Consider the following 26,813-nt stretch of genomic DNA (forward strand, 5'->3'; position numbering starts at 1 on the left):
GTCAAGGTCCAGCTCTACTGTTACTTTCTATGTAAAGATTTTCTTTCCAGGCCAAGTTCATTGCTAGTTAAGGGCTCAGTTCAATTCTCTCCAATAGTCCTTTTTACCTCTGGGTGTACTGCAAACCTATGTTCCATACCTGTCACCTCCTGTAGACTAAGCACATGTTGCTACCCACATTCATGATATTCTTAGAGGAGAACAAGCAATTTGGAGAACAAGATTTGACAACAGCCAAATCTTGTCAAAGGAATAAAGGAAAGGGAAGATGGGAAAAGGGAAGAAGGAACAACATCAGAGATGGGTTATCTCTAGACCTGTAGATTGACTGTTTTTACTTGCTTACCTACAGGTCAGCTTTCTTAGCAGTGGATACTCAGTTACACATTAAAAAAAAATTGATGTGAAATATTACACAGGAATGCAAGTAGCATGTTAAAAACATATTTAACTAAGCCTTCCAATCATAATCATACCTATGAGTTTGTGCTAGATCATCAGAAAAAGTTTACATGCTACCATGAATAAGAATATTTAGAATTTCAGAGGTCGTGTGTTAAACAGAATCTTATATGTTGACCAAAGAAATTGCCTGTGGGAAAATATGATTCATGAGGCAATTGAAGATTGTACAAATAGAAGAATTCCTTGATTTATTACCGTCCTTAAATTAAAATACAATTCAGTCTCCACCAATCGGTATCATCATCAAGCAACCCTGCTGCCTCAGAGAAAAGTACATTGAGCACTGCCTCCTCCCAAAGGTAAACATACAGTTGTATAGTGGGATCGATTATCGCCATACACGGCCACCTCTCAAGTACAGCTAAAGTTGCTCCTATGTATTTAAAACAGCATTTCCAAACATATTTTCAAACTAAATAACCAAACCAAGTACAGGGAATTATGAAAAATAAACATTAGCAAAAGTCCTACAAGTCTGTATTAAGTTTAGCAAGCAAGGGCGGTGGATCTCAGCAGTTGCTAGAGGTTTACTCTTCATGCTCCTTAGCAAGCAAGTGTCTTGCTGTGGCCAGAGACCCGCATCCTCTTTGGAGGGATCAACATATCCTGCATGCCACTGGCTATCCCCTATTTCTGCAGGGACAACAAGGTCTTGTTGCACAGAATCATCTGGGCTCACAATGCAAAACCACACAAGACTTCCACTTCTACAAGGTCTGAAGAGATTTGTAATCAAACATGAAATATGTAGAACAAAATTTTAAAATATGCAAAATAATATTAACCATGGTAGAAATATTGAAAGCCATAATAAGAAAAATCTGATTGGTGCCTTCTGACTAGTCTTACTGTTAAAGTCAGTTTGATGAATGTATGATTGACATACTTTCAATTAATAAAAAACACCATAATTGAATTTTTGCTTACTTTGGGCTGAAACAAAATGTAATTACAATCTTTTGATAAGGTAGTAACCTCCCTTCATTAGGAACACAAGAAATAAAAGTGGTAACATCCATGTTCTTTATTTTGCTTAAGTAGGTGAGATTATTTAAAGCAACATCTGTTCTTTGTTGAATATTTGTACCCTGTAATAGAAAATCAGAAATAAAAAGAATATTAAGGTAGAATGCAAATAAAATATTTTAAGAGGAGATCATAACATAATTGTTGAAATTTTAGTCTAGAAGATCAAGAATATGAATGTCTTTAAAGAAACATACATAAATTTGACCAAGGCACATCATAAAATTAAAGGAACTGTTGAAAAATTGATGAGAACAGAAATCCCCACAAGTAGCTACTAATCTATAAGAAGCATTTGTCTGGTTTACTTCAGATACAGATCACTATTAGTGTTAGTTTAATTTACAGAATTTTTTGAGGTTATCCTTGAAGACACATGAAAGGGAATCAAATCTATCTGCATGTTAAAATGTACTTAGAATAATTTAACAGCTTTTTTGGATATTAGTTCAAAATCATCTGTTTCAAAACACAGTACCCAATTTTCCCCTGTCGCACTATCTACATACCAGTTCTTCTCCAACTGCATCATTTTGCATTATGGCTACCCAATTTACGGGTTCCGGGCTATTATTGTATAGAAGTGCATGTTCAATTTTTGAAGTTCCGAAGAAAACTGAACCAAAGTGTATGCATTCCAACTTTTTGTCATTACTCATGTTTAACAATTCAATAATCTGCTCGACCACATGAGCTTTGACACTCAAGAGTACATCTGGACGACCTTGTAAGCTCACTCTACAAGATAAAGAATTATACAGATATATTTTAATTAGAAGTCTTAATTTTTTCTAATTTTTTAGAATTATTTTAATAATTTTTCTCCTAAATATTTGAATAAACAGAAATTTTACAAAACCACATTATAATTAAGATTCAAAGGCCTAAGAGCTTGTAGAGGGCACGGATTGCATGGAGCACTGGGTGTGGTGCAAAAATAATGAATACTGTTATGCTGAAAAAAATAAAAAATTAATTAAAAAAAAAAAGGCCTAAGAGCAGTTCCTTTCTTATACATGCCAGAGAATATCATGTCCTTCTGACTACCTAAATCTGCATAGTGGAATGGCATATGTACAACCTAATTCATTGTCCCCAAGAAATAAAAAAGTTGGAAAACAATCACATGGTTTGACTCCAAAAAGAACTTATTACTAGGTCCTATCACCAGTTATTTTGTAAACACTAGAATTAGATGGGATTATTTAGTCACTTTTTGTGTAGTTCTAGAATTCTGAGATTCTTTTCTAACTCATTGCCCTCCCCCAAGTCCAACAGCCAACCTCATCCCCACCCTAATAACCCAATTTCCTATGTAGTATCTCAGCAAAATCCCATTTGTTTGCAGAAATGAAGATCTCCCCATAAAGCTTCACTTCCTAGACTAATTTCAATTCCCTTTTGAAACTGCCCCCATATGCATATTTATCCCTCTGTGGCATAAATGCAATCCTTTTGACTCTCACCCCATCAAATACCACAGATAACTGATCGCTCCACAACTATCACCTAAGTCCTTATCTTACACTACATCTCTGTCACAGTGGGCATGGCTGATACCATCTACATACATCTCTCTTCCCTTAGGGCTTCCTTGACAACAAAGTTTGCTGGTTTCCTTCTAACTTGCTCAGATTCTACCTTCTCATTCTTCTGTGGCTTGGATATTTTATAAACTCCATGAATAATGGTGTCTTTCTCCTACTCTTTTACACTCTGCCCTCCTTGTCAAAGTTATTTTCAACACTTCATGCTTCATCTACAACTTACCCACTGACAACCCTCAAGCCAATATACCTAGACCAGATTTTTTTTTCTGGGACTCAAGATAAGGAAATCTAGGGGCGCCTGGGTGGCTCAGTGGGTTAAGCCTCTGCCTTCGGCTCAGGTCATGATCCCAGGGTCCTGGGATGGAGCCCCACATCGGGCTCTCTGCTCTGCGGGAAGCCTGCTTCCTCCTCTCTCTCTGCCTGCCTCTCTGCCCACTTGTGATCTCCGACTGTCAAATAAATAAATAAAATCTTAAAAAAAAAAAAAAAAGATAAGGAAATCTAATAGGCTCCACAGGATTCCGCAAAGCAAATCAATTCCAACAGTTTAAAACTGAACTCCAGATCCACTCCCACAGCCCTGTCCTTCCTCTTACCTTCTCTTTCTATAACCAGTCACTACATCTAGTTAAATCTGCCTCCATAATATTTCTCCAATTGGCACACTCCTCTCCATACCCGCCATTTGCACCTTAGCTGAGGCCTTCATCATTTCTCTTCTGTTTTACTCTTATAGTTTCTAGGCAGGCTACCCTTCCACATATGTACTCTCTGATTTGTTGTGCCCACTGCTATCAGCACGACCTGTCTAAATTGCAAACTAATCAAGACACCCCCATCTTAGAACCTCCCCAAGATTCCACAGCCTTTATAATAAAACCTAAGCTTTTGGAGCACCCAGGTGGCTCAAAGGGTTAAGCCTCTGCCTTTGGCTCAAGTCATGATCTCAGGGTCCTGGGATTGAGCCTGGCATCAGGCTATCTGCTCGACAGGGAGCCTGCTTCCCCCTTTCTCTCTGCCTGCCTGCTTGTGATCTCTCTCTCTGTCAAATAAATAAACAAATAAGATATTAAAAAAAAAAACCTAAGCTTCTATCAGGGCTCAAACTGTTTCTCAAACATTTTTTTGGTTGTGGCCTTCAATAAGAAATTCATTTACACATGAACACAAATGCACACACACAAATGCATACACAAATACACAGGCACGAGTGCACGCACATGCACACACATACACAAAACAAGTTTTGCAAAACATTTGCCCTTACTATGTGAGATGCATTTTGATATTATCTGTTACACTGTTTAGATGCTGGCAGAGGCCTATTACAGTGAATGCACATCCCACTAATGGATAGAGACACAGTACATGAAAAAAATGCTGTCCTAGGTAGTTCGCTACTAGACCTTGCACCACTCTGGGTTTGTAGTCTCATCTCACATCACTATGTCCGTACCTCCATCTCTTTGCCTCTACATTGCCCCAGCTTTCTCAGTGTGTAACACGGTCTATTTACCTCCAGAATTTCAAGTCTTCTACTTGCTCTGCCTGAAATTACTCTTCTAACCCACCCCCAACAGCAACACCCACCTCCCCTATGCCCACACACAGCTCAAATCACACCACTGCTCTTTGCCTGGCTACTTCCTACTCATCAATAAGTGTTTGGGTACACTATCACCTCCTTAATGGAGCCCTTTCTTGATCCACTCCCTCAGCCCCCAAAAATCTAAACTAGAAGCTCCTGTTATCCCACAGACCATCCTCTGCTTCTTCCATTTTTGAGTCTCTAGTGCTTGGCAAATAGAGACTCAGCGAATGAATGCTGACTGAAAGAACAAAGAAGCTAATATACATTCAAGACAACAGGCATATCTGAAGAGTAAAACAAGAAAGTATTAAGCACTACATTAGAATTAAGAACCATAGTATATACTTACTTTGCCCCTTCATTTACAATTCTGGGCTGATCAGCACAGAAATCCACTTTAACAATCACTGATGACTTGGGTTCTACAATACCATTACTTGGAAAAATGACAATGGGTAATTGGCCTTGGTATTCTGCTTTAAATGTACCTAAAGAGAACAAGAGAAGGTGGTTTACATCTGGATCCTTACAGTGTCATAGTCACATTCTTAATAGGGTACAAGACACACATTACACTGTATATGGTCTATTGTGGACCAAGAATCACAGCTTTGATTATAAATTTAGTCTCTGGGGTCACCCAACAAATGTGAACTGATTGTTAGGACTCAAGCTTCACTGATAGTTAAGATATACCATCTGTTTCCATTGTTTAGGCATGTACGCTAGGAGCGTTGTATATGTTAGTCTATATAATCCTCAGAGTGACTCTGTAAGTTCAACCATTACCTCCACTTTATAAATAAGGGGGAAAAGCTTAGAATGGTTGATTTGTCCAAAGACACACAAATATTGTGGTAGATCACACAGTTGACCCCAATTCTTCATCCTTCTCTGCACCTTGTCACGATGCTACCAGGAACGAAGTATGTTTTCCTATCCCTTGAGTTGGAGCCTGACCATGTGATATTCTTTGGCCAATAGCATGGGTAGAAATGGTATCATGCCAGCTCCAATGCCAGATGTCTTCTTGCACTTCTCCCACGTAAAGTTCTTGAGTAGCTGCTGTCCCTTTGGCCTGTGCTTCAGAACGAGCACACATGGAACAGAGCCTCCAGCCGACTCACAGACCTGCAGTGAGTAACAGAACATCCCCAAAAGCCTAAGTTTGAAGCAGAGCTACCCAGCTGAGCCCAGCTTAGATCAGTCAAGTTCCAGCCAATCTGCATAAAAATTGACAATTAAAAAATAATTGCCTTTTTAAGATACAGAACTGTGGAGTAGTTTGTTACATGGCAATAGGTGACTACTACAGTTAGAAACTAATAGGGCTGAGTTTTCACTTGTGTGTTTCTGACCAAAGGGCTCACAGTGATAGCCACTACCATTTCTTAAAAAAAAAAAAAAAATGGGGTGCCTGGGTGGCTCAGTGGGTTAAGCCTCTGCCTTCGGGTCAGGTCATGATCCCAGGGTCCTGGGATAGAACCCCGCCTCGGGCTCTATGCTTGACAGGGAGCCTGCTTCCCCCACCTACTTATGATCTCTCTTTCTCTGTCAAAGAAACAAAATATAAATAAATAAATAAATAAATAAATAAATAAATAAGAAAGATTTATTTATTTAAGTAGTCTCTACACCCCATGGAGGGTTGGAACTCACAACACCAAGATCCAGAGTTGCCTGTTCTGTTCTACCAACTGAGCCAGCCAGGAGCCCCATTACTTCCTGATAAATGAATTAATGCAGTTCACACAGGGAAAGGGCAAAAGGAATGGGTTTCTAGAATCAAACAGCATAGGAGAAGAAAGCTAAAAAGATATCTTATTCTGAGAGCAGAAATGGTTCGTAATTGATGGTCCTGTTTAGTGCCTATATTATAGCATGGAGTCCTTGAGATTACACACTATATCTTCCTCATCTCTGTGGTCCCAGCACCCTACACAGTGCCTAGCACCAACTGCTACTCAAAATATGTCCAACAAATGGAAGCAGCCAATCATGAGTTTCCTCAATCTCATTGAGGAATATAAACAACTTTGCAAATTTCAGTTCACCAATTTTAAATCATATTTGATGAAATTTTCCGAAATTATTCATTTCACTTAGGAAAATAAAATATTAGCATAATAAAAGTATTGGAAGTATAAAAAGGCAATAAGACTTTTGTAAGTACAGAGATAATCTAATACAAAAATCAAACAAACTCATAGTAACAAAATTTGTTCATCTGATCATTTTAGAGAAGTGTTAATAACATATTTAAGAGGTTTTTTTGTCATAAAATAAAATTATATCCATTTCAAATAAATATTATTGACTCAATTCTCCAGAAAAGGAAAATTATGTGAGTCTAGTTAAGACTGAGTGAGATAGTTCCTATACTGTAATCACTTTGATGTAATTTGACAAAAGGATTTAAGTGAATATATCAAAAATTTAAGAATAACTCCAAAACCAAAAGAACATTCAATCTTCTAAATATATTAAAACAGTGGCTACACAAACATTACTGTGTCTTATATAACTTTAATGCCACTAGTAATAATGAAATATTTGACTTTTATTTTTTAAATGACTAAGAATAGAAGCAAGGACATCATCCTAAGGAAAGGTGTCATTGAAGGAAGGATATTATAGAAGGCATTTTTGTCATTAAATTTTCCTTTCTCTTTAGATATGACACTGGTTGATGTTTGGAGAATGAACTAGAAGGAGATAAGGGACTTCAGAGAAATAATTTTAGTTGGTGTAATTACTAAGCAAAAGAAGATGATGGCCTGTTGTAGAGAAGTGGCAATGGGACAGAGAAAAGAGGATTACTGACATAATTAAGAAGTTAAACAGACAGGATTTAATAATTGACTAAGGGGGTAGGAGGGTAGGGAAAAAAAGGAAGAAGTCAAGGATTTTGCCAAGTTTCTGACTTGCCCAAATACATGGTGACCTTTAATGAAAAAGAGAAAAGGAGAAGTTTGGGGGAAAAGGTGAGAAGCGTAGTTTAATACATGTTAAGTTTGAGAAACCTGAAGGAAATGCAAATGACTGTATAGACCTCAGTGAAGTGACAGGAATGAAAGTGTGTTGACCAAGGAAACATGTGGGTCCATGGCAAATTCTAAAAAATGCTCACATTTAAGGAACCCCTGAAAAGGGACAGGAATCCACAGAAGAGAATTGAAGAGGAGGCAGGCAGTAGAAAAGAATAATTCTAACATCAATAGTGAATATTTATTGAATACTTACTATGTATCAGAGAGTATGCTAAGCATTTTATTAACCACCATCACAATTAGAGGAGGTAGGCACTATGTTTGTCTCTATAATGGATGTTCCAGAAGTGGGTCTGCCCAGCCAGTAAATGTTATAAGGATTTGGGTCCTGGAAGACCTCACTCCAAATCTGAGCCACTATTTTATATAAGCCACTGAAGAGTCATAGAAGCCAAACTTTTGGCTTTTTTTCCCTCCAAGATACCACCAGTGGCCACCGGTGTCAAATGTTGCTATTAACTAAATGTAAATTGTCATGTAAAATAAACACTTCCCCTTGTCCACTAATGAGATTTAGAAGAACATAGGGCATGTGAGGTTACCCATAGCTGTGGCTGGGATAAAGCGTCCTTCGCACAAACCTATATGTTTTTGGAATCTGAGTTGCTCTACCTTCCCTAGAGAAGTAGCTCAGGCATTGGGTGATGAAGTATATACATTGTTACCTTCGCTTTATTCTTCCAAAATTCTTTTAGAAACTATGAGATAGATTTTTGTGTAGAAGTATTTATAATATCTTACTTTATTTTTTCCTTCCCTTCCTCTATGTTCACCTGCTGTGTTCCTTAAATTCCACGCAAATCATAGGAACGCTGAACTCTAGGCAACAAACTGAGGGTTGCTGGAGGGGAGGTCAGTGGGGGGATGGGGTAACTGGGTGCTAGGCCTTAAGGAGGGCACTTGATGGAATGAGCACTGGGTGTTGTATGCAACTGATGAATCACTAAATTCTACCCCTGAAATTAAAAACCAAACCAAAACAAAACACACACACACACACAACCTGTTAAGTCAGGGCAAACAGTCTGTAGTTCATAGCATGCTACTGAAAATCATAAGTCATATACCCAAGGTCATTGTTATTTTCTATGTACACTTTTTTTTTTTTTAAGTTTCCTTGAGTCTAAGCATACCCAGGGTATATCAGTCTTCACTTTCATTTGGATACTCTTCAGAATGCCCATATGGGATTTAACAGGTTACTTCTAAGTCCAATCACCTTTCATTGAAAGCTTAATGTTTTGGGGGGGTTTTTTGTTTGTTTGTTTTTTGTTTTGTTCTGTTTTTATGGACTAAAATGACAAATCATTTTCTTCTTTTGTAATATCCTGGTCAACTTATTTTTAGAAATTTTCTTTTATTCATGCACAGTTGACATACAATTAATGATTCTTTTCTGAAACTCTGAGAGATCACTGAGCCAAATCGATTACACAAAGGTTTAGAGAACGTCTGCTATATGCCAGCATTGTATTATGCAAGAACCGTGGATTGAGAGTCCATGACAGCAGTTCCCAAGAAAACAAAAAATACACATTGAGAATAAGTAGCGGGTGCATCACTGAGTCCTGGACTTGGTCGAATTTAGCAAACGTCCTGGTTCTTAGATGACGCTAGGCTTTTCCAGACTGTGAAGTAGATAGATGATGCTAATGATCAGGGAAAGGGGGAAAGTGGCCATTAAGAGCAAGAGAAAGGTCATATATTTTGGGCAAAATAACCCAAATAAACCTAAATGTTGATAAGTTCGAAGGTAACTGTTCAAACACAGAAATGATGTGTGACAATCCCACTAGGGACTTTAAAGACTGTTCTACATCATAACACTCTAGTAGAAAAAGTCGTCTCAGATATTCAAGGTTACTGAGGGGAAGAGGGAAATGACTGCATTTCCAGGCATGCTAAAATAATAACGCTTTTTCAGTGATGTTCTTTAAAAGATAAAAACTGAGAAACAATAAAATCATAAAATAGAACATGGAGTTCACCAGCTCACAAAGTACTAAGAGTAGAGACTTATCTAAAAACGGAGGCATGCCTTCAAAATGGAAAGACAAGCACTACTTTGCACAGTAAGGAGTAAACTCAGGAAACACAGAGGGTAAGAAAACAAAATGTATTCAACAATATTTGGCTAAATCCATGGATAATTACTCTATAATGGGTCATTAAAATAAAAAATCATGAAGTTGCTACATAGATCAACTAATAACCCCAGGGTCACTACCAGAGAGAGAAAACAAAGCACATACCATGAAGCTGCTGAGTGTGGCTTTCTAATGTCCTCTTAAGTATGCATATAAATTTATAAACATTTGATCTTTGACACTAAAACTATAAAATATTTGTCATGTAAAATCCGTTTTAAAAATTTTATTAAAATCATCTTTGGTTGTTAAACCTATTTTCTGCATAAATCTTTTTCCTCATGAAAATACACTGTTATTCTTATGAATATTTATATACTGTGTTTGTAGGTAATAAGGACTTTATGACACCTTACAGGCACTTGCTACTGTGAATATAAAACATCGTATCAATTTTGCTAATGGTGGAAAAAATAATATCATTCAAGTCTAAGAATGAGAAACAAAGTCAACACTAAGAAAATGTGTTTCATTGATAACAATTTGTTTCAGTTTGTAAGGTAATACTAATTAACATTTAATGGTACTCAATTATAATGTAGAAATTGTAGTATTCAGTACAAATAAACACACAAGCAAAATATTAATATAATACTAAGACCCAAAGTGGATTACTTTTCCTAAAATGAATGGGTCTAGATCTGAGGCTTAGTTTTATTTTATTTTACTAAGTAAAATAATCTAAATATTCATTTAAAATTAAAACCACATATACTTGTTACTTACAGAGAGCTTTTATATGTAATGAAACTGTACAGTTTGGTCATATTTTACAATAAAGAGAGGATATGATAAAAACTTTGAAAGATTTAGAATGCACAAGAGTTAAGAGAGGTTTTGGAAAATATGTAATAAAAATAAAATTCTCTCAATTAAATACCACTGCTCTAAAAAATTGAGAATTGAAAAGACCATACAGCCTATAATCACTAGCCACGAGAGACCCTATCCTTAACATTGGAGTCAGACCACAAACGAGCTGAATGTTGTACAATCCCACCGGCTCCAGAAATTTTAATCATTTAACAACCAAAGCATGGAAAATTGAAATGAGCAACATTTGGTGAGGAACAATTACCAGTTTTATTTGTTTAACACTAGGAAGAAATCAGTACAGTGACAAACTGCCTTTGTCTTAGTAATTCCCACTGCTCAATCAAGCAGCCCCAAGAGTATCCTCGCTTAGTGTCAAACAGGACTGGAATTAAGACCAGTTTTATGTATCTGACAAGCAGTCTCAGGAAAAAAATGCCCTCCCTATGCGGAGCTGGTCCTCATGTCAGCTCAGCAGAAATGGAAACCTCGCCAGCCCAGATAACGACCATCCAATCAGGACAATGAAGGGATAAAGGATTTTAATACCTACTGTATACTATCAGTGAAGAGTGTGCATGAATACACACACACATACAGACATACACACCTTTATGGAAACTCTTAGCTCACAGTAAAAACCTCCAGAAATAATCCAGTCTGGAGAAAAGCATTTACTCTTTCAACAAAAAGTAAGAGCTTTCTAGAGACCATCATGTAAATTCAAAGTTGAATATGATAGAGAAAAAGAACAAATATTTATTGAGCGCCAATGATGAGTCAAGTACCATACTACAAACCTAAGTATATACATGATTAACCATAGTTCATTTTATTAATGACAGTTGATAAATGAGAAGTATCAAGTTCAACATCCTAAAAGATACTTGGCCCAGATCACACAGCTGGTAAGGCATTGTACCCTGATTCTGTCTCTGGATAGCTCGCTCTAAGGATTAAGTCACTCCCATAACATCATCCTGCCTTCTGTCCTCAGGGAGATCACCAGTCACCTGGGATTCAGGTTGTTAATCAGCATCATAAGGAAACAGACTCATCTTTCCTGAATTATTATCTATCAGTCTTTTACAGTTATCCTATTTAAGGGCCTTCAGTTCTGAACTATTTCTAATGACAGACATCTTCTTTTGGGGAGGGAGAGGAGGACTGAATCAGAGAATCCATTAATTATACAAATTATACATTTTAAATAATACCAACATTCTTCCAAAAGTGTAAATTAATTTATAAGACAGGAAGTATTTACCTGGAGCTCTGCCACGGTTAATGATATTAATCTCTTTACAATAGACTTTACTATCGGCAACCAATGTGCCAAAATTAACTTCTGACTCAATTTCCAATTGACAGGAGGGAATCAACCTAAGGGAAGGGAAAAGAGGACAACATAATTAAACAATTATACTCTCATACTTAAATCCACAGGGGACCATACAGAGACACACTTATTAATTCCTTGTAAGACATTCATGTTTCCTTACAAATCTATTGATGGCATATCTGTCAGTAAAAGGAACTGTGAAATAAAGACATGAAAACAAGATGAGATATGTTTTTAACAAAGAAATCAGATTTTACGCATCTAAGGACATAGTATACCCTGTGCTGTGAAGTACTCACCTTCACGGGCTACCCACCTATCTCAGTATTTTTGCTGCTCCAAGCATTTTTGTAATCTCCACCTAAGCCTATAATACATTCTTTAGCCCCTCCTCAAAAAGGGTGGAATTGATCTTAACAAAGTAGTTTGGATGATCCAAATCTGATGAAATAAGAGAAGGTGCTATACTATAAAATGCCATTTGGGAACTGAAACAAGGTCTAAGCACAAAAAGATACAATTGATTTTTCACATGCGTCTCTAACTTAACGGATTCACTGTGGCATATCTATACCATATGGTTCATACACATTTTAAAAATCCATTATACGGGCACCTGGGTGGCTCAGTGGGTTAAGCTTCTGCCTTTGGCTCAGGTCGTGATCCCGGGGTCCTGTAACTGAGCCCACAATGGGCTCTCTGCTCAGCAGGGAGCCTGCTTCCCCCTTACCCCCGCCTGTCTCTCTGCCTACTTGTGATCTCTGTCTGTCAAATAAATAAATAAAATCCTTAAAAAAAGTAAAAAAAAATAAAATAAAATAAAAATAAAAACCCATTATAATCCTAGATGCACATCTCATAAGGATACATATATTTTATGTATGGATAATTTATGATTTATAAACATCATCAGGTATATTATCCTGTTTGATACTTAAAATTTCATGAAAGGGAAATAAATACTATCATGGCTATGTTACAGATGAAAAGCCAAAGACTTCAAAGCCTCAACAATGTCTTACCTGAGAAATTATTTGGATATAATATAGATGAACTTAGACTTAAATTTATTATTAGATTTTGTGTGCTTTACCCTTACAAACCTAACAATGATAACAGCACCAATAATAAACAGAGTAATACCTGCTCTTTATTGAGTCCTTGGGTTATGTACTAGACTCATGAATTAAGTAAATTTACTCCACATAGGATACAACTTCCAAAATACACACACACACACACACACACACACACACACACACAAGTACCTGAACAAAACATTTACAAATACTGCTTTATACACTGGTGGTCTGGGCCTTCCTTCCATATGTGAATGTTTGTGTATTATTGAATATGCAGAGACATTCCAAAGATCAGCCAGGACTGTCCTGTATGTGCTGCTTCTTTAAGGAATATCCATGTTCTTCTCATTAAGACATTGTACTTTTGTAATAGGAAAAGGAAAGATCAATGACCTTAGTGTACATCATTGCATTAATAAAGAGTTTACAGGATGTTAAAGAGGAACTCATTACACAAACAATATAAGATATGAAGCCAAACATTTTTTCAAACTATTTCTCCAGCTGGATGCAGAGAGGTGTCTTAAGGGCTTGGTAATACAGTAATATTATAACAGTTTTTCTGGCTTTCCTGTTGGTTTCTCTTCCATCTAATTAAAAAAAGCCTTGTCAATAACATTTTTCTTTTTATGTTAACAGAGAATTTATGTTAAGAGAGAAGAGAAGGGGGCGCCTGGGTGGCTCAGTCAGTTAAGTGTCTGCCTTTTGCTCAGGTCATGATCTCAGGGTCCTGGGATGAAGCCCCATGTCTCCGGCTCCCTGCTCAGTGGGGAGTCTGCTTCTCCTTCTGCCCCTCCCCCTACCACTTGTGCTCTCTCTCCTCTCTCTCATGCTCTCTTTCTCAAACAAATAAAATCTTTAAAAAAGAGAGAGAGAGAGAGACAAGAGAAGGGTGGTTACCAGGGGATAGAGATGGGAAAATTGATGAGATGTTGGTCAAAAGATACAAGCTTACACTTGGGTGTACACCTGGGTGGCTCAGTGAGTTAAGGCCTCTGCCTTCAGCTCAGGCCATGCTGAGCTGATGAGCCCAACCCTGCATTGGGCTCTCTGCTCCGTGGGGAGCCTGCTTCCCCCTCTCTCTGTCCCTGACTCTCTGCGTACTTGTGATCTCTGTCAAATAAATAAAATCTTTAAAAAAAAGAAAAGAAAGAAAGTTGCTAAGAGATAAGATCTTAAATGTTCTTACCACAAAATGAAATGATAATTATGTGATATGATGGAGGTGTTAGCTAACACCACACCAGTAATCACACTGCAACATATAAATGTATTAAATCAACAGTGTACAGCCTAAACTAATCCAGTGCTATATGTCAATTGTATCTTGATTATTTAAAAAAAGGAAAAATAATTAAGTATCAAACTTGGTAATTTATATAGGAAGTTAAAATAAATTTATATTAATATAATTCATAAGAGGGGACAGCTGCGTGGCTCAGGTAATGATCCCAGGGTTCTGGAATCATGTCCCACATGGGGCTCCCTGCTCAGCAAGTAGCCTGCTTCTCCCTCTCCCTTCGCCTGCTAGCTCCCTGCTTGTGTTCTCTCCCTCTCTGTCAAATAAATAAATAAAACCTTCAAAATATATATATAATTAATAAGAAATTTTAAAAACGTGTATAGATTTATGATTAAAGTATATCTATTTATATACATATTTGTGTATGTATACATACTGGCTACACATATTGATATGTACATATATACATACACATGAATTGCATACAAATTTACAACACAGTTTACTGTTGGTGATCAGCAAAGATCTAACTATAAAAATGTAATACATTAGGATATGATGCTATGGTAAGAAATGGAAGTACAAACCTGAGGGGGAAAAAGAGGTAAATTTTTAAACTGTTTAACAAATTACTATGGTATATCCACTTTACTGGATACATTTGAAAAAACCATGTAGTTATCTTATAGTAACATTTATTGTGGATAAGCAATTACATCTTTGCAACTATTCAAGCTCATAAGGAAGAACTTTAGACATTTTTAAATGTGCAAAAGGGGTGTAGTTTTTATGGATACATGAAAAAAAAAAGTGTTCAGAATCACTGATTATATCATTTCTGCTAAAGTACAGATAATAAAAACTTTTGGTTTCCAGACAAGATTTCATAAATCTAATTTTCCCATGTTGATCCCCATTAAATGCAACTATAAACTCTAGCAATGTTGCAAGAAGCATGGAATACTTCTCAACAATGAAAAGGAGTGAACTCTTCATATAAACAAAAGCTTGCTTGAATCTCCTGAGAATTCTGCTGAGTGAAAAAAAAGTCAACCCCAAAAGGCTATAGAACATATTTCATGTGGCAAAATTTCAGAAATGGAAGACAGAATAGTGGTTTCCACAGTTTAGTGATAGTAGGTGTGAAGCATAAGGAAGCTGGGCGTCGTTATAAACAAGTAATAGGAGAGATCCCTGTGATATTGGAACAGCTGAATATCTTGACTATGGTGGTGGATACAAAAGCCTACACAGGTAAGGTAATGGTACAGAACTTAAAAACTTAACACACAGGGCGCCTGGGTGGCTCAGTGGGTTAAAGCCTCTGCCTGCAGCTCAGGTCATGATCCCAGGGTCCTGTGATCGAGCCCCGTGTCGGGCCCTCTTCCCCCCCCTCCCTTTGCCTGCCTCTCTGCCTACTTGTGATCTCTGTCAAATAGGTAAATAAAATCTTAAAAAAAAAAAAACTTAACACACACACATTGCTTCATTCAGCCCTTTCCACCATACTTTAAGAGGGCAATGCTGTCCTTATGTTGCAACTGTGATAAGCAGCTGACGTGATGAGAGAGTGCCTACATTATGGGACCAAGACAAAATTCCTGTCTTCAAAGGCAGAATCATTTTCAACTCTCCATATATAGTAAAAGCAAGCAAACCTAAGTGCAACTCATAGTTATATCAATGTGCAGAATGGACCAAAAATGATCATACTTAAATTATAAAATGTAAATTAAGGAATGCCTGGGTGGCTCAGTCCTTAAGCCTCTGCCTTCGGCTCAGGTCATGATCTCAGGGTCCTGGGATCAAACCCCGCATCAGGCTTCCTGTTCAATGGGGATTTTGCTTGTCCCTCTCCCTTTGCCCCTCCCCCCCGACTCGTGTGTGCTTTCTCTCTCTCTCTCTCTCCCCCAAATAAATAAATGTTTTTTAAAATGTAAATTATTTATAATAGGCTAATAGCTTATTCCTTTCCTACCATGTGTCAACTGTTTGATTTCTTTATAGAATGCAATGCTGTCCTTAATCAACTTTTCAACAATACAGAGAACCAAATAACCGCAGGTCTAAATGTAGCTTATTAAAAAAAAAAATACCAGGGAAATTATAAAAAGGCATGTCAAATACCAATATTAATATGAATATTCCAATATTAATTCTGCTGGTGATAGGCAAATACACACAAAAGAATAATATCTTGCTAAGGAAAAGGGGGATCCGTATGTGCATGTATATGAATAAAAAACACTTTAAAATATTCACACTAGGGTGCCCGGGTGGCTCAGTGGATTAAAGCCTCTGCCTTTGGCTCAGGTCATGATTTCAGGGTCCTGGGATCGAGCCCCACATCAGGCTCTCTGTTCAGCAGGAAGCCTGCTTCCCTTCCTCTCTCTCTGCCTGCCTCTCTGCCTACTTGTGATCTCTGTCTGTCAAATAAATAAATAAAATCATTAAAAAAAATGTTCACACTAGCCTTAAGAGGTAATTTTTTTAATTTTATTTTTTAAAGATTTTATTTATTCATTTGACAGAGAGATAGCGAGAGAAGGAACACAAGCAGGGGGAGTGGGAGAGGGAGAAACAGGATTCCCACTGAGCAGGGAGCCCAACGTGGGGCTTGATCCCAGAACCCTGGGATCATGACCCGAGGTGAAGGCAGATGCCCAATGACTGAGCCACCCAGGCACCCCAATAGGTAATTTTATAATGCATAAAAATATACTTTCTTCAGTATAAAATGAAAATGGCAAATTTCCTGGTCAAATAAATAATCCACATCAAAGTTAATCTGCAACTCAGTTATAGTTGACCCTTGGACAACACAGGTTTGAACTCAGAAAGTGCACTTTTTTTTTTTAATACAGCACTGTAAATGTATTTTCTCTTCCTTACGACTTTCATTTTTTTTAAGATTTTATTTTTTATTTATTTATTTGACAGACAGAGATCACAAGTAGGCAGAGAGGCAGGCAGAGAGAGAGGAAGGGAAGCAGGCTTCCTGCTGAACAGAGAGCCTGATGCGGGGTGGATCCTAGAACCCTGGGATCATGACCTGAGCTGAAGGCAGAGGGTTTAACCCACTGAGCCACCCAGGTGCCCTACCTTATGATTTTCTTAATAGTATTTCTTGTCTCTAGCTTACTTTATTGTAAAATTACAGTATGTAAGACATACGACATACAAAATATGTGTTAATCGACTATTCATGTCATCAATAAGGCTTCCAGGTACCGGTAGACTTTTAGTAAGAATAGTCAAAAGTAATACATGGATTTTCCAACTACACAAGCATTGGCAGCTCTAACCCCTACATTGTTCATGGGTGAACTGTACTTAGTTCTGTGTTCTATTCGTTATATGAGTCGACATTTTTCAACCAATCTCAAAAGAGCACAGTTTAGATTTCTCTGGAAGTCAAACATCTTCATTATTTAAAATTCAGTGAAATAATAATGATAATAATTATATTAAAATATAGATAGAGGTTCACAATCCATTTAAGAATACATTCATCATAAAAACAGAGAGTAGGATGGTGGTTACCAGAGCCAAGGGAGTGGGGAAATTGCGGAGATGTTGGTTAAGGGTACAAATAGGGAAGTAGTTAATGAATACGTCCTGGAGAGCTAATGCACAGCATAGTGATCACAGTCAACAACACTGTGTTATAAAACTTCAAAGTTACTAAGATACTAGATCTTAATTGTTCCTACCACAGAAAAGAAATGGTGATTATATAATGTGATAGGGGTATTAGCTCACCCTAGGATGGTAATCATATTGCAATATATAGGGCGCCTGGGTGGCTCAGTTGGTTAAGCATCTGCCTTTGGCTCAGGTCATGATCCTGGAGTTCCAGGATCGATTCCTGCATGGGGCTCTCTGCTCAGCAGGGAGTCTGCTTCTCCCTCTGACCCTCCCTTCTCTCATGTTTTCTCTTTCTCTCTCTGTCTCTCTCAAATAAATAAATAAAATCTTCTTTTAAAAAACTGCATATTGCAATATATAAATGTATCACATCCACATGCTATCTAACTTATAAACTTGTACAATGTAATGTGTCAATTGTATTTCAATAAAACAGAGAAAAGTAAGATGAGAAGAAGCAGCCATTGAAGAAGTGCAGTACCAGGAAGTCAAGAGAATAAAGTAGCACAAGAAGGTAATAATGGTTAATAGTGTCAAATGCTGCTGAGAAATGGAGTAAAATAAAGACAGGAATTACCAACAGATTGGCAACATGCAAGAGCTATTTCACTGGAAAGCTCAGAAAGACAGCCCATCTAGTGTTTTGAAATGAGAGTGGAATGTGAGACTATAAAGACAGCAATACAGCATTCTTTACTGAGTCTTGCTGTCAAAAGGTACCAAAAAAAAAAAAAAGGTAGAAATAAAATAGGATATGAGTCAAGGGGGAAAAAAAGAACAATATATGCAATTGTTGGATGTTTTTATTTTAATTAAAAATACCAGAAAACTCGGGGTTCCTGTGTGCCTTGGTCAGTTAAGGATCTGACTCTTGATTTTGGCTCAGGTCATGATCTCAGGGTCGTGGGATCAAGCCACATAGTAGGCTCCACGTTCAGCGAGAATCTGCTGGAGATTTTCTCTCTCTCCCTCTCCTTACATCCCTCCCTGCACGCTCGCTCGCTTGATCGCTCGCTCTCTCTCTCTCAAATAAACAAATCTTTAAATAAATAAATAAAATCTTTAAAAATGTTTTTTAAAAATTTTAAATACCAGAAAACTAGATTTCTGTTTGTTTTAAATCCCACAGGTTGCTAAAATTTGTACTTCAAGTTCAGCTGTAAGGAAACTATAGATACAATAAGCCATGTTACCCATAGAAAATACAAAATATTACTTTAACCCTTATTTTTATTTGAGGAGTGCTAAAGACGTCAGCATAAAATATGGAGAATACATACCCAACTAGAGGGATCTCTATTGTTTTATTTCCTATTGAAATAAGTAGCTGGTCAAAAGTGTCTTCATCTTTATCAGGATGGTATTCCACCATAGCTGTCATCTGAAGTCCAGAAGCAAGTGCTTTATCCAGATTGGTCAAAATCAGTTTGAACTTTAGTGGGAGAAAAAAAAAAATCAAATGATATATGGTAACTCCTAATAAGGAAATAATATGAGCAACAGTAGTTAGAAGTATACATTATTTCAAGACCTGTATCAATACACAGACAATATCCCTTCCCTAAAGGCAAAGACTTAATTACCATATGTATATCAGTATAGATCCTTCAGATATGCTTTTAACAGTACCTGGACTGAAACTGACAATGCAGTCAGTTGAGAAACATGTAAATGCTCATAGTCTTCTTGAGAAGTAGGAGATACTTAGAGGAAAAAAGGGAGAGCATGCAAATAAAAAGGTTGCTCAATCATCTACATATATATATATGTATATATAAAACACACATATATACACATATATACACACATACATGCATATATACACACATACATGCATATATACATATGTATGTATATACACGTACATATAGCATTTTATATAGTTTTTGCATGGGGACTTAGAATTCATAACTTGAAGAAATATAAAAAAAAGGAATAAAGAGGGAAAAAACACTTCTATTCTTGTAAACCATTTCCTAGACTCCAGGAAAAATACTAAGGGAGAAAGAGAAGAACTCCTATGTATTGGGCACTCACCAGGTATAAAGCATTCTACACCCCTTATTTCGAGAGTCCTATAAGGCCAATGTTAAGGTTACCAGAATACAGTAAGGAAACTAGGACTTGCAGAGGTTAATTAATGTCTAATGTCTGTGTGACAGTGAGGATTGAAATCACACATCTATCTGACTCTAAAATTAAGCTCTTTCCCCACAACTGGAATGAGTCCCTCTCCTGAATTTATAATCTCCTTAAGGAAGCAGACTATACACCCCTAGAAAGTTAAATAATACACGCCGGAGACTAATTAAGTGTTTTTTGAGTCATGGAGACGTAAGTATCATGAAAATCCCTGAGAAAGCATGATTATGGGCCAGAAAGGAGAGTAGTTGGCCTAGGCTTAGAGAATGGTCATAAAATGTGAACAAGCAAGTAAGATGCTCCCTGTAGGGGCAGGATTATCTCAGACACAAGCAGAGAAAAGGATAAGCAAAATAGTCTCCCAGCAGGCAATTAATAAGCTAGCCTTGCTGGGCAAAGAGCTTCAATCAGTAACAATGGAGGTCTGTTGAAATTAATTATTCAGGGCTTTTCATGCGGGGCTGAATCTACACAGTACTTTCCAAAAATGAAGGACATAGAGCAGGAGAGTGATTTGTTGATACAAATGGTCTGAAAGCTTCCCACTTCCAGTAAACTTCTGATACCTTAAAACTGTCACAGTCTAACTCTCAATCCCCCTGCAATGACAGAACGGTAAGAAAACAAGCAGTCAATTATTCCCTGCATAAGCCTGTGGGTATCAGAAGTAACATACCACGTGTGACTACCGTCCTTTAAAGAAGCTGTATCTTCAAGAGGAAAAACAGGAAGGGGCACCTGGGTGGCTCAGTCAGTTAAGCATCTGTCTTCGGATTGGGTCAGGACCCCAGATTTCTGGGATACAGCTCTGCATTGGGCTCCCTGCTCACTGGGGAGTGTTTCTTCCTCTCCCTCTGCCCCTCCCCAAGCTTGTACATACTCTCTCTCAAATAAATAAATAAAATCTTAAAAAAAAAAAGAAAGAAAGAAAGAAGGAAAACCAGGGCTTCAGCAGTATGTGCTTTTGGTCAAACTACACATTGCTAAGACCCCTAGCAATATGCAGAGGTGTGTAAGGCACCATCCCCACCTATGAGCTGATGGACAGACCACCGAGGTAAAACTAACATTACTAGGAGTCATCGGGACACAAGTCCAAACTATAATAAATGTCTGTTAATGCATCTGGTATCCAGTAGGGGAGAAATAATTTGGAGATAACATGACAAGACTTAGAGAGCAAGGGTGCCTGGGTGGCTCAGTGGGTTAGGCCTCTGCCTTCAGCTCAGGTCATGATCTCGGGATCCTGTGATAGAGCGCCGCATCGAGCTCTCTGCTCAGAGGGGAGACTGCTTCCCCCCACCCTCTCTCTGCCTGCCTCTCTGCCTACTCTGTCTGTCAAGTAAATATAATCTTAAAAAAAAAAAAAACTTAGAGAGCAAAAGAGAATTCACCTTGACCCTCAAAGATGGGTGGAGTTTGAAAAAGGGTGATTCTTGCAGGAGGTGGGAATGAAAACAGAGTCTGGGGCTCGGGGAGACTCTGTCAATTAAGTATCTGCTTTTGGCTCAGGTCATGATCTCAGGGTCCTGGGATCGAGTCCCACATCAGGCTCTCCGCTCAGTGGAGAGTCTGCTTCTCCCTCTCCCTCTGTGCACACACACTCTCTCTCTCTCAAATAAATAAAATCTTAAAAAAGAAAGAGAGAGAGAGAGAGAAGGGAGTCTGAGCCATGGGGGTAAAAGGGAGCAATTACAAGTGAGACTGGCCTGACTGACTGGTCCAGCAGCCACACAAGTTGGCAAAACACTTAAGATGAGGTCTGTGTCTTCTTTATTTTCTACCAGCAACCCACAGTAGATGGCCCATAGCACTGCATATGGTTCATAATAGGTGGTCAACACAAAGACAATGCAGCCTCTTCAGCCAGAGCGGAAAACAAGTACTACTGTCTGTTAGGAGCATCATTCTGTAAATAATTATAAACAGTGGTGATGACAATGCTCTTTACAGAGTACTTTGTTTTTATTAATTTTCTCTACAAGATAGTTACTACATTTTTTGCCAATCTATCTCTTTCCTCATTCCCTTTATGTCTATGAAAGATCAGGAGTGCATATCATGGTCTTGCAACAAAGAGAAGTTCACACTGATATAGGGTTCATGACTGTGGCTTCTAACTAGGAAGCTTACCTGGCCATTCTCTTGTCAATGTCAAGGCCTGTGATCTAAATAGTTTTCCTTCATGACTCTTGATACAAACAAAACTAATCATATCACTTTTCTCCTTACTGCACAAAAACCACCCATACAAGTGTCTCCTGGACAACCATAAAATAGTGTTTGCCCCCATCTGGGAGTTTCAGACCTACTTTCAATTGTTCAATAAATATGTAGTGAGGTAGTGAAATAATCAACTTTTCCCCTAATTTTACAGTATTTGGAATAATCAGGTCATTTTTTATTTAAAGAGCAAACAGCCTCTTGTGATGTGCTACTGTATCACAAAATACATATTACTATTGTCAAAACATGCAAATACAAAAAGGAACAAAGCATGATTCCATTTATATGAAACTCTAGAAAAAGCAAAACCAATCTGTGGTGTTAGAAATTAGTACAGTGGTTACCTCCGTGGGGTGATGACTCCAGGTACTGAAGGGAACTTTCTAGAGTGGTATTAATATTGTACAATTTGACCCAAATGGTGGCTACATGGGTGTATAAATATATAAAAATTCACCAAACTTTACTTCCGAGATTTGTGCTCTTTAGTGTAGGTAAAGAGTACAACAATGTTTTTAAGTGTAAAAGTAGAACACGAAAGGTCTTTTTTTCTTTGTCCTTCTAATCACTACCATACATTTTTCTATGTGTATACAAACAAATATATGTAATTTTAACAAAAAAATCACAGATACCTTTCTATTTCTGTACAGTTGCATTCAATATTATTTATCATTAGCAATGTCCCACAAAAAAATCAGTTTATCATTTACATATCAAAAATTCTTATCACTTTTCTTATATCAAAAGTCTCCCTGATAACTGGTGATCATAGTAAAAACTCATACACACACATGATCTAAAATAACAGGGACACTGAGATACAATTCTGTCAACTTTTAAACCAGAAGATTGGGACAGCCTCTTGAAACATGAATTTTGCACAGTAGGTGCTCAACAAATGTTTGTTAGAATATGAATTTTGTTGGGGCACCTGGGTGGCTCAGTGGGTTAAAGCCTCTGCCTTTGGCTCAGGTCATGATCTCAGGATCCTGGGATAGAGCCCCACATCCTCTGCTCAGCGGGGAGCCTGCTTCCCCCTTTCTCTCTGCCTGCCTTTCTGCCTACTCGTGAACTCTGTCTGTCAAATAAATAAATAAATAAAATCTAAAAAAAATAAAATATTTAAAAAAAAAGAATATGAATTTTGTTGTAATTCTACAGTATATAAGCAAAAATTCTGGGCTGTTAGGAGACACACGTGAACCCCTTTTCCCTTCTTTCCAAACCCAGAAGTTGGGAGGTTCTAGATCTACTTTTCCCCACCTTGTCTCCCAAAGCCAAGCAAAAAGTAAAAACACAAAACAAAGCAAAACAAAACAAAAAGTCTAGCATATGTAAACACTGAGAGACCAAAATCTCTGCTCCCTGGGAATGTCAATCCAGCCCCCATTTCCGCAGTCGCCGGGCTTCTACTCTCCGGGACAGAGCGGGCGCCCAGGTGGAGACGAGTTCTCAGAGCTCTGAAGGTCCTGAAGTCCTGCTCCAGCACCCCCAAGTGTATTACCTGTGGTTTGAGGGGCTCCTGAAACCGGATTTTCTGGTTGCAACGGCCGAGATTGTGTACAGTAACTGGGAGGCGGTACACCCTCCCGGCCAGCGTGTCCAAGAATTTCACCTCCGAAGGAGTCACCCGCAGCTGCACCTCCTTCTTTGGGGTCTCCGCCTCCCGGGGGACCGGGGAACCCCTTTCGGTCTCCATGGCGGCCCTCCAGGTGGCCTGCAAACCGTAGCTGACTTCAACTACTGAGGGCTAGCGTGGACGCCGTCGCTAGGCAACCGACAGACGCTGCGTGCTCGCCTCAAGCTCCACCCCTATTGGAGCAGCCCAAACTTTGTGAGTTTGCTTTCCCCAGCAGAGAATGCAGGCTTCTGCGGAAAGAACACAGGGAAACTGGAAAACGTTCTACTACAGTCAAAATCCCGGAGGCCTCTCACTTTGTCATGACCTGGCAGGATTTTAAGATGGCATTGGGGGTAGACATTTTCCTGGACCTCTCTTAAGGCAAAGCTTAAAGAGCAGGGGAAATGATGTGCCCACGGAGTCTATTAAAGCAACAAAATGTAACAGTAACAGAGGAATTCAATGGTAGCGGAGTCAAGGCCCCCTGGGTCTCCTGCTCATTGGCCTTCAAGGCTATCGTTACTAAAACTGTAATAGCAGTCTTCTCCGTCTTTTGTAAAAATGCAAATTCTGTTTCATTTGCAGGGCCTAAGAATCTGTTTTGTAACAAGGTCCCAGGTGATTTCAACAATGCAGGTCCAGGGACCACACGCTGAGTACAGAAGCTTTAGTTTTGTTAACTAGACTGGGTGTTAAGTTTCTTCTTTTTTAACCCAGGTGCTGCTCAGAAGACTGAGATCAAACCTCTTCATCTCTAGCTTAGATGAGCACCTTTCCAACAAGCCCAGATTCACACTGACCAATCCCTACCCTCTCTTCATTCTTTGCTGTGATGGTCTTAGGGTTGTTTTTTTTTTTTTTTTTTTAAGTTATAATTTATTTATTTGATATAGACATCACAAGTAGGCTGGCAGAGAGAGAGGTGGGAAGCAGGCTCCCTGCTGAGCAGAGAGCCCGATTCGGAGCTCAATTCCAGTTGAGATCATGACCTGAGCAAAGGCAGAGGCTTAATCCACTGAGTCACCCAGCACCCTAGTCTTAGGGTTTTAAAACATATTACTTAAGTGCTATTTCCCTGCCTTAAATCTGCCTCTTATCATAACTTTACAACACGCTGCTTCTAGGAAACTTTATTAATTTGGAGTCAAGCTCTGCAGATTTATTTATATACTGTGTAATTATGTATATTATATTTATAAAAATATATAGGTATAAATAAATATATTTATATTTTCTCACATATAACATGTATATAAATATATACACTCACATTGCATATGTACATATATATATATATATATTTGCTATTTTCATGTCCTCTTTGCTACTGTATATAACTTTCACTCTGAGAAGACTGGCCTTTCCATCTGCTGGCCAGACAGTTATTTATCCTTCAAAAACACTGTTGTCCCTTTTTCACCAACTGTTTCAGTCCTTTAAATAGGTCTCAAAGCAGACATCGAAAAATTCTACTAGAGATCATACTACTTACTTCCTCATCATTTTTATATCCTTGGTATTTAGAAACTCTACCCACCATTAGAGTTTCCACTGGCTAAGTATAAAGTAAGACTTCTGATTTCTAGTTCACATGGCAAAATGTGGAATCAATAGATAGCAGTTACATCTTTCTCTTAAATACAGACTGAAGAATGGTCAAGTCTACAATGGACATTTACAATATCTCTCCCTAACCTCCAAGTCTCCATAACAGTTCATCATTCATTATAAAGTCGGGTAACTTACTTATCCTATTGGTACTGTGGGAATCTTGTAAAACACTTATGGGAAAGAGTTTGAAACTTTTTTTTGAAAGAGGAGTCAATGCAATCCAGGAAAATCTATTACAGTGGTAAGAATAGTGACTTAGAAACAAGAGCTTTTGAAAGAAGATAAACAGATCTTCTCTGAACACAAGAGTATTGAACACAAGAGTATTAAAAGTATAGTAACCAGCGGCGCCTGGGTGGCTCAGTGCGTTAAGCTAGTCTTTGTATTTTCACAGTCACCCAACACATAAATATCTTCTCTCTTTCATCTAGCTCCTTACAGGCAAAGACCAGTATACAGCACATAAAAGATACCTGCAGGGTGCCTGGGTGGCTCAGTGGGTTAAAACCTCTGCCTTAGGCTCAGGTCCTGATCTCAGGGTCCTGGGATCAAGCCCCGAACTGGACTTTCTGCTCCATGGGGAGCCTGCTTCTCCCTCTCTCTCTGCCTGCATCTCTGCCTACTTGTGATCTCTGTCTGTAAAATAAATAAATAAATAAATCTTTTAAAAAATAAAAAATAAAAGTATAGTAACTGATGTATTTAAAAAATAATTTGACAGTGGGTAGTAATAATGAAATTCACTAAGCTTCCTTAGGATTAAAATTTCATCCTGTTGGTGAAAAGCCATGCTAACAAAATAAACTGATGGCACTAATGTCCAGATATAGAATAGCCTAAATTGGACGGCAGTGACAAGCACCAAGAATTCTTGTCCCTTTCAAGGTGCACCTAGCCGGACTAAGAATCAAATTGACATGATTAGCAGGAGACAATCAAATTTAAAGCATATACGGGGAACCCACCAGACATGGAAATTCCAAAGACAGTCAGGCAAAATGAGGTCTATATGTCATCCTGAACTGAGGAACAGGGGTAGGGGTCTGGGACTTCAAAAGGAAGGAATGTACCTCACATTCCTACCAAATATCCACCCTGATCAGAAGGGCAGATGTTGGGGTGCCTGGGTGGCTCAGTGGGTTAAGGCCTCTGTCTTCAGCTCAGGTCATGATCCCAGGGTCCTGGGATCGAGCCCCGCATAGGGCTCTCTGCTCATCGGGGAGCCTGCTTCCCCCTCTCTCTCTCTGCCTGCC

The 26,813-nt window shown here is 38.3% G+C and overlaps 1 protein-coding gene across 1 annotated transcript in view; it reads right to left on the reverse strand.

Annotated features, from left to right (window-relative positions):
* Window positions 1-26,813, reverse strand: part of CFAP47 (cilia and flagella associated protein 47) — a 544,336-nt gene that overhangs the window by 503,561 nt on the left and 13,962 nt on the right. The window contains exons 3-8 of the mRNA XM_047716464.1: window positions 23,833-24,197; window positions 19,238-19,389; window positions 11,910-12,025; window positions 4,982-5,120; window positions 2,001-2,229; window positions 1,393-1,553 (exon numbers count right to left, since the gene is read on the reverse strand). Coding sequence (XP_047572420.1) covers window positions 1,393-1,553; window positions 2,001-2,229; window positions 4,982-5,120; window positions 11,910-12,025; window positions 19,238-19,389; window positions 23,833-24,027 — 992 coding nt within the window. The 5' untranslated portion in view covers window positions 24,028-24,197. The remainder of the gene's footprint in view (window positions 1-1,392; window positions 1,554-2,000; window positions 2,230-4,981; window positions 5,121-11,909; window positions 12,026-19,237; window positions 19,390-23,832; window positions 24,198-26,813) is intronic.

This window comes from Lutra lutra, chromosome X (assembly GCF_902655055.1).
Source record: "Lutra lutra chromosome X, mLutLut1.2, whole genome shotgun sequence".
Classification (NCBI taxonomy): Eukaryota; Metazoa; Chordata; class Mammalia; order Carnivora; family Mustelidae; genus Lutra; species Lutra lutra.